Genomic DNA, 9,007 nt, shown 5'->3' with positions numbered 1-9,007 from the left:
TACAGTCTTTCTCATCTTGGAAAATTAACACACTGAAATAGTTCTTGCAACAACAAAAAATTGTGTTTGAAATTACCAAACCTGATGACAATGGCCTGAACTGTCCACAGCGCACCTCTGAGACGAGAGCGAGTAGACACAAATGGTACCACATCTTATTTGAAGACAAGGTTGAAAATGGGTGAAGTGCTCTGTTAAAGATAAAGTATAGAACACAAGGTGGGGAAAATGGTGAGATACTATGTGAGCCTGGCGTTAATCGACCCAGCGGTTTGACTTCCATTATTAAAAAAAAAGTGTTATAGTTAAAAAAGAATAGAACATTATGTTAACAAAAAATAGTGGAAATCTACTGGAGCCTGGCGACAGTGTGCACAAGAGATTTGATCGGTCCAGCAGTTTGTGAGATTATCTCTGGACAGACACACAGACACTGAGCCCAGTGGCTTCCATTATTTAAAAAAAAGTTATATATTTCAAAAGGTATAGAACATATGTGAACAAAAACATCTTTGGATTCTACATACGCTTGGTGACAGTGTGCACAAGAAATTTGGCATTGATTTCAAAAAGTAAAAAATATAAATTACGTGGAAAAAAGTAACTTCTGTGGCCTACCGGAAGCATGCATACAAAGTCTGGCGGTTTCCGGAATTAGCTCCGGGCAGACAAGACACACAGACCCTCTCATAGACGGTTAACTTCCTGCAAAGCCACTCCTATAAACACATGGACATTTTTGCCTGTGGGTGGTGATTGAGGAAAGGGTCACCAAAAATATATAGTATCATCATGGAGGTACCTTTTCTGAATTCACCCAACATTTGGCTTGCTCACTGATGAGCGCTCGGTGGGGAGCAGCAAGTGTCTTGCTCAGGGACACTTCTATGTGTCGCCTCAACTATGACTGGCCGAGCAGGGGGGGGGGGGAGAACCCGGGACCTTCTGATTCCAAGACAGCCTCTGTACCCATTCAACTATGGCGCCCTAAAAATCAGTAGGGTGCACCTTGCAATCTGCCATTTAGATAATGAGATATCTTGACAATTTGGCCTGAGGGTGTGCAAGAGGAAAGGTCTCAAGGTCACTGTGCTCAGCAAGTGTCATGGTAATCTAACAATTAGATTTTGGGATTTCAAAAAATGTGTAGGGTTCATTCTCCAGGGAGAATAAATGTGCAAAGCAGATTTCATGGTCATTTGCCCATCAGATTATGAGATGTTACCAGAAGTTCCTTAGGGGTCATCCTCCAGGAAGCACAGCAAATTCCATGGCAATCCAGTCAGTAGTGATCCATAGTTCTCCACCACCGCTAACAGGGCTAAAAGAAAACAAAAAACAAGCACAAAAAATATATATAAATCTCACGGAGGTCATACAAACCAGTCCACAGAATTTCATTTTTGAGCTTACCAGTGCTTTCTGCCATGCATTTCTAAGGTAAAGTCACGTTAGGACTAGGCGCACTCCTGTTCACCGTGTCCAGTGTTTTTTGGCATAGCGCCCAGAGCGCCTCTAGTAGAATAGTTCAACTTTTGGAGATCAGTATCACTTTCCTATTCAGAGGATTGGAGCAATACACCCAGAAACATCAAACATCGAGCGGAGGCATCTCGCTCAGCACATCTAGTTTGGATGAGCGTCTATACGAACAAAAGTGGTCGTCCCCATTTAGGGGAGGGAAGTAGGGCGGGGAGGGCACCGTACTCCTATGGGCTGGGGTGTTGAATGGGCGGGGTAGGATGGAGGAGCTATGTCCTCCCAGTGGGGGTTCCTCGCGGGCAGGTGAGCCAGTGGGAATGGGGAGGGAATTAACTGACCAAATTTTTAAAAAGGGTAAAAAATTATTGGCCACTCTAAAATGTTAAAAAAAGACATGCCGATTCGGCCATCTGGTCTAGCTGGTAATGTATTTGTCAGATACTTCTAATAATTGCATGTCTTCAGGAGACCATTAATTCCTTCTAGATGGAGAAAGTTCTTTAAAGACTGCTAAAGACTGCTGCCAAAAAAAAAGTTTAATCCTCATTTAACTACACATTTTCCCGGTTGTACAATAAAAAGGAGAAAAAACAAACAGTTTAAATAAAAAGTCTTACTGCTGTGATGGTTTTGAACTTTGAACCTGCAATGGTTAAAAGCGGTATCAAAATGACAAACTGTTTAAATTAAGACACACAGGGGACACCAGTCCAGACCATGAACTAACCCATGTCAATCAAGCACTGCATTGCAAGTTTCACATTCTTGTTTCATAGAAATAAAGCCCATAAGGTCACCCTCCCCCCGACCTAGTCAACATCTTCATCCGCCTCTCATCTTCGTCCTCGTCATCACATCAACGGCGTCCTCTACTACCTGACCTACTACGAGACTTCCTACCAGCCCTCCTCTTAGGGGCCCTCCTCTTGCTGGAAGCCCTCCTCCTCCTAACTGCCCTCCTCTTAGGGGCCTTCCTCCTACCGGCCTTCCTCCTCCTACCGACCTTCCTCTTTCCGGCCTTCTTAGCGACTGGTCGTTCGCGGGCGCTCTTCCTAACTGCAGCTTTGAAGCGCTTTGGTCCGCCCCGTGCACGGTAAGCTCTCATTTGCACATCGTATCTCTGCCTCATTTGGCCAGCTTTGGACTCAAATGGAGCCTTCTCTCTGGGGCCCTGGCTGTTCCACATTTTCCCCAACTGCCTGGCAATTTCCGTAATGGGCAAAGACGGGCTACTACGCATGATCCTAGGTCGGTGCTCGGCGCTGAACAGGATGAATGCAGAAGCTGGCCTCTTGGGGGCGTTGGGGTCCTTCATCCTCTTCTTGCGTATAAGTCCTGGGGGAGGAACATAGCCTTTCATCTCGCGGTCATAGCGGACCTTATCTCTCTTAGCCATGTCCTCATACTGCCTCTTCTCGTTGGGCGACAATGAATTCCACTCCTGGGCGCATGCCTTCGAGAACTGGGTAAAGTTGACGGTAGCCCCTGCATTCCTACGACAGTCCTGGACGAAGAAGGCATAAGAAGAGGTCCTTCCACGGGGCTTGTTCTTGTCTTTCCTTGACATTCTCACCATTGTTGCAAAATATCTTAACTGATTGTTTAACCGATTAATTAAATAACTAGCTGAATGATTAGTCGATAACTGTGTCCTGACTCACAAGGTGTTCTAAATAAATGACTCTTATCTATTATCTATGACGTATCCATGACGTATGATTCCATATTTGGGAAAGGTTTCAGCCTGATCCGACCGACGGTGACTCCCATTATAAAATGTAAGTTGCTGTAAATACTTAAAAATCACACCCAGTGTGATGTGGGCGGTGTGGTCATCACAGTGGTCATCATAGTGATGGAAGCTCACTTCCAAAAATTGTTTTTTGGAAGTGCATAATCCTATTTATAGGTTATTAATGTCATCATGTGTCTCGCTAGCCAATCACAGTGCTGAATAGAGTCAGCCAATATAGTCAGCCAATCACAGTACAGCTAGGGGTCTACTAATGGGCCAATCACAGTGCAGGAAACTAATACTAATGAGGTGTCCCAACCCCACTTATAGGGGCGGCTACACCGCCCAAAAATAGAAAAGGTGCTCCTTGGAGCACTGCCAGACCCCTAGTGGTTGAAATCGGAAGATCGGAGCACTACGTGTCACGCGAAGCTTGGCCAATCAAAAAGAGGGACAAGTAGGAAAAGAGGGACAGGTAGGAAAAGAGGGACAGGTAGGAAAAGAGGGACAGGTAGGAAAAGAGGGACAGACCGACAAAGCCTCATGTAGGCCGACCCCCTGGGTCTGGCAAATATACATATGTGAAAATGGAGGTCCTTCCTTTGCGTACTGGCAGCATGCACAAGAAATGTGGCAGTGGTCCCGCGGTTTGCAAGATTAGCCCCGGAAAAGCTTAGACTCACAGATAGACCCTCTTCTAGACCAGTGGTTCCCAAACTTACAGTATCAGCTCAAGACCAATGTTCCCTGTAAGCTGTGAATGAGTGTTCGCGCACAAATCCAGAAGGCGTCGTGCGGAAACAAATATACGTAGCGCACAGGATAGATTTGTGTATTAAAGTTGCCATATGGTTAGATTCTTGCCTGCACCCATGACCAACCCCTGCTTTGCATAAGGACTATATAGGTCTTCACCTACGATGTCATTACACACACACACACACACACACACACACACACACGCACACACGCACGCACGCACGCACGCACGCACGCACACACGCACGCACACACACACACCTTAGCCCTACTGTAGCTATCCGACCATCGGTCACGACGAGAATTACAACAAATGTTTTCCATCACCTGAACATTTTCTGAGCGACCACACCAACAGTATTTCAGACAACTCTTGGATTGAGTTCAATATATTTTTATTGAGCATACATTTGAGCATAGATATCTGAAGGATAGTTTGTCGTCAGGGCTCTGTCTCTATTCATTCCCTGTAAGTATGAAAATGTTATGATCAAGTGATATGCCAAATAGAATTACAGGGAATTAATTAAAACCCAAAAAGGGAAATATAGAAACGGAGCCCACAGGTGGATGCTGGGGAAACGGTGGGATTGCAAAACTTCATGGGCAGCAGTAGACATGTAGCGAGGCAATGGACAGCAGAGGCAGCAGAGCAGCACAGCGAGCAGCAAGGAGAAGCAAGGAATGATAAGGTGGGCAATTTAACTAGCCCGCCCTGATCAGGCGAAGAGTGCATGTGACTGCCTTGAGTTGTCTGTCTGAACTAGCTCCACAGGCTTCGCATCATGAAAATGCAGTTTTTGTCCAACATGCATAGGGTGACCAGTTGCCCCCCTTTGCGTGGGACAGTCCCACATTTCCATGACTTTTCAGGCTCCAGTGTACATACAGTAGCCTAACAAGTAAGACGCGCGAACGCTGGAAGCGAACGCAGATTGACTGTGGCTGCTATATTTCAACCACACTGTAGTGCACTCTGCCGCACTCTGCCGGCTGTATACAGGCAGTGCAGCTGCTGGCATTTCAGCACGGAGTTTCGAGTCACATGGGGGCGCGAGCCAATGAGAGCGTGAACACACACGGACAGACCATAAATAAGGGACAGACACACACACAACCCAAGCACGGTGATATAGTAAGCTCCACTTGGTCGGAGGCGCGGCGAACTTCCGCGTTCGCAATAAATCAATGTGCAGGTGTTGAGAGGTGCGCTGATTGTTGCTGAAGCTCTTAACATGAGCACACAGAAAACTAGACTGGACCACACTGGACACAGCACTGCTCAAGTAGCACTAGCCATGGTTCACATGACGCTCGGTATGACAGTCATGTTTCAGGGCTAAAGCAGCACGTGAATAAATGATAGGGACACATTTATTTTGTTGAGAGACAATGTTCAAAGGAACCGCTGCAGCATCGTTGATCTAATCGAAAGCAAAATAGGAGTAGTCTACTACAGAATCAAGTTAGAACACAGTTATTTGCTAGCTTGTTTTAAAAGCAACGGTCCAAAATGAATTGTTGCATTTTGAACCTATCCTCCTAATAGTTGGCTTTCCACTTGTAAATCTCTCTCATTGTCTCTTTTCCAGCAAGACATGTTTTTAAGCATGTTAAAATAACATGAGAAATATCCCTTGCTACAGAAGGTTCATAACAAAATGATAGGCAGTATTGGAAGAATGGAAGAATATGACATCAAGGCATTTAATAGCTACTTAAGTAATAAGTTGCTATAAATTCCCGCCCGTCCCACATTGTCCCACACAAGCGGTACTTCTGTCCCTCAAATGAACAGTTTGGATCTGGTCACCATTAATCTCTCAAGAACAGATCCATCGCTGCGCTTGAATCTGTCGGTAGCCGTGTTGACAACCCGTGCACATTGGCTACAAGTGGGCGTGCCATCAGATCAGGAAGCATGCCGCGCTTTACCCAATCAAATGTAGTGGGCGCAGGGGCGGGCTGGGACCAAAATTCAGCCCTGGCATTTCGGTCCGAACCGGCCCACCGCCCCCCGGACCGTTTTGCCAACGGGGGGGGGGGGGGGGGGGGGGGGTCACTGTTTTAACCCAGCAACCCTATGTTAATTACGCCACTGCTGAAAAGCATCCCAGCCCAAACATTAACGTAACTAATAATTGGGCCACGCGACCCGGAAATGACCGTAATAATCCTAAAACGGGAGCAAAAATATTAAAAAGGCTGTTTGCCCTGTCTTGGCGGCCTGGTCGGCCTGGAATGGCGCCGCCGCTCTGGAATTGTCCCAAATTTCCCAGTGGCCAGCACGTTCCTGAGTGGGCGGGATTTACGTGTGTGCCGTTCGTTCCCCACTGGAAACAAACCGAAACTCATTTAACAATAGCGTCCTCGAAGCCGACAAAACCACGGAAAGTTAATAACATTTTAAATTGCTCTTTCATCATAGAAACAAGTGGGCTTATAACCAAAACGATCCATGTTCTTTGGGAGAAATGGTGCTAGTGTTCCGTGGAGAAATATTGTTAGTGGGAATTAAAACAGTCGCACCACCGGAAGTGAAAGGCTGAAGGCAGACCAAAACCCCGGTTTCCCTGAGCACGGGTCGTCCGTTCAGCTCCGCCCAGAGCCAAATGAATAAGTAAAAAAACAGCAGAGGGCGCTGTTTTTCATTTTTAGTTGGCGATGGGTTCCCAGATTGGGTCACCATAAACATGCACCAGCAAGGCAGTACCAAAACAAACACTCGCATCGACTTTGCATCGCATATGTAAAGCGACTGAAAAAGACAGAGGATATAATGAGAGCAGTTTCTTACTTTATAGCGTGAGACATGATTCCCCTGAGCACAGCGGAGAAAGACTGATTTACTGTAACTGATTAAAGTGTTAATACGAACTGAAATACTAATATTTATGAAGTTATGAAGTCTTTTAGTTAACTGTAACTATCTCTAACTGTAACAATCTTCTGCATTATTGTCCCAAAATGAGGGAGGAAGAAACATCTCCCACACAATTCACGCCTTGTAAAGTAAAATGTTTACATTTATATGTTATTCAATATATTATTTTATCGCTAAATATATTCCGCAAAATATACCACGATGGTTCGATTGATTGACCTTTAAAAAAAACATGCTCCGAAAATGCATGCGGCGAACTGATCCAGAAAAGGTTGGGAACCACTGCGCATAACCTGAACCATGGCAGAAAGAGCTGACTACATAGGCCTACACAATGAATGGAGAACTGGTTGCTTGAAATGTAGCCTATGTACAGTAAGTAGGAGTGCAACTGTTAATTGAACTAAAATAATGGATTTGAATACAAATCGATTTTGGGGGGACATGTTTTTATTCTTTCCAAAATCTTCAAAACATTGTGAAAATAACATCTACAAGCTTTAGCTTGTATATCGGCCATTTTTGCACTTTATGTGTGACACTGTTGTATGACAAAGAATAACATAGGGCTTAAAGGACGACTTCACCGCTTTTCAACCTATCTTCATATAATTGGTCCTCACTAATACTCATGATAAAATGGTACAATTTTGTTCTACTCGGTCTGTGTCTCAGAGGAGGGCTGTGGACAGTTCAGAGTCCCGTCTACCAGTGACATCATCAATGGGGAATCCAAGCTAATAGAAACTGCAGGCTTTCTATTCCTGGAAAGTTGCAATGCAATAAAAGAAGCCATTGTTCTCGTGTTAATAAAAATGTGAAATCTTGTTGAAAAAAAAAACGATGATGACACTGGTAGACGGTTTCTGGACTGTCCACAGCCCTCCTATGAGACACAGACCAAGTAGAAAAAAATGGTACCATTTTATCATGAGTATTGGTGAGGACCAATTATATGAAGATAGGTTGAAAAGCGGTGAAGTCGTCCTTTAAGTGGTTGATCAGACAAAATGATTTAGTTCATTATAAAGAAAACTCGATTACTCGATTAATCGGAAAAGTAATCGACGGCCCTATACCTTATATAAGGCAAACACTCCCACGTATCCATTTTCTGTATTGCTAACAGCCAACCTCTCTCTCTCTCTCTCTCGTGCTTTATTGTTGTTGTAAAATGTCTGGTTGCTCCAGACGAGTGTTATGTCACAACGCTGAGGTGAGAGATCCCATTAGTTCTGCTTGACTGAGTTCACTTGTTAGGGAACCATTTCACCATAATCACAAGAGGGAATAAAAGATGGGGCTGTGAGATTGAGACATCAGTCTGCGGGGCTGATAACATCCAGGGGAATTCCAAAAGGAGGAGAGGAGAGGAGGTGGGATGAACTGGGTGAGAGAGCAGTAGGAGGAGGTGGGGGGTAAGAATCCACTACTTAGCGGTTGTCAAACATTTTTCTATTTCAAGGACCCGCCCCAGTTTGATATGCGTTAAGCCATGGACCCCATAAAAATCAAGAGGCCCTGGAACCCCCCCACGGACCTCCTGGGGGTCTCCAGACCCCACATTGAGAACTAGTGCTGTACTTCATTCATCTTATAGAGCAGTGATTCCCAGCCTGTGCCTGGGCCCACTGGTGGGCCGTGAGGATATCGCAAATGGTCCCCAAATAATTGACAAGAAAACTCAGATTTGATTGATAATATGACATTAATACATGATAAATACTAGTCCATACCCGGGGTTGTGCGCACTAGTATTATGTGCTCTGTTCACTTCATTTGGGACAAAAACTGTTCGGAAATGTTCCGAAAGGAGCTCAATTTAATGCAAAAGAATTTCCATTGATCCAAGACGGAACACAATCAATGTATTGATTATTAATAATAAAATAATAATAATAATAATAATAATAATGATAATGATAATGATAATGATAATGATAATGATAATAATAATACATAACACTTGTGTATTATCAAACTTAAACTTAACAAAATAAAACAACTTAAAATATTTCAATAAACATGCACGTGGCCCACCCATCTGACCACTTGGGTGGTCAGATGGTTGGGCCACGAACGCCTTTGCCTTCAATATGTTCAAGTGAGCCCTGATAGAGAAAAGGTTGGGAACCACTGTCTTAGAG

General features: G+C 44.5%; 1 protein-coding gene across 1 annotated transcript; it reads right to left on the bottom strand.

Moving 5' to 3' along the window:
* Positions 1–1,235: 1,235 nt before the first annotated feature.
* LOC308081916 (high mobility group protein B2-like) lies at positions 1,236–3,049 on the bottom strand (the record flags this gene model as incomplete). Its single annotated transcript, XM_080423532.1, has 2 exons — positions 1,236–1,321; positions 2,383–3,049. The coding sequence occupies 2 exons, from the start codon at positions 3,047–3,049 to the stop codon at positions 1,236–1,238; spliced, it is 753 nt and encodes a 250-aa protein (XP_080279658.1).
* Positions 3,050–9,007: the final 5,958 nt, after the last annotated feature.

The sequence above is a fragment of the Gymnoscopelus braueri genome, assembly GCF_963280865.1.
Source record: "Gymnoscopelus braueri genome assembly, chromosome: 3".
Taxonomy (NCBI): domain Eukaryota; kingdom Metazoa; phylum Chordata; class Actinopteri; order Myctophiformes; family Myctophidae; genus Gymnoscopelus; species Gymnoscopelus braueri.
This window is presented reverse-complemented; position numbering and strand designations above follow the sequence as displayed.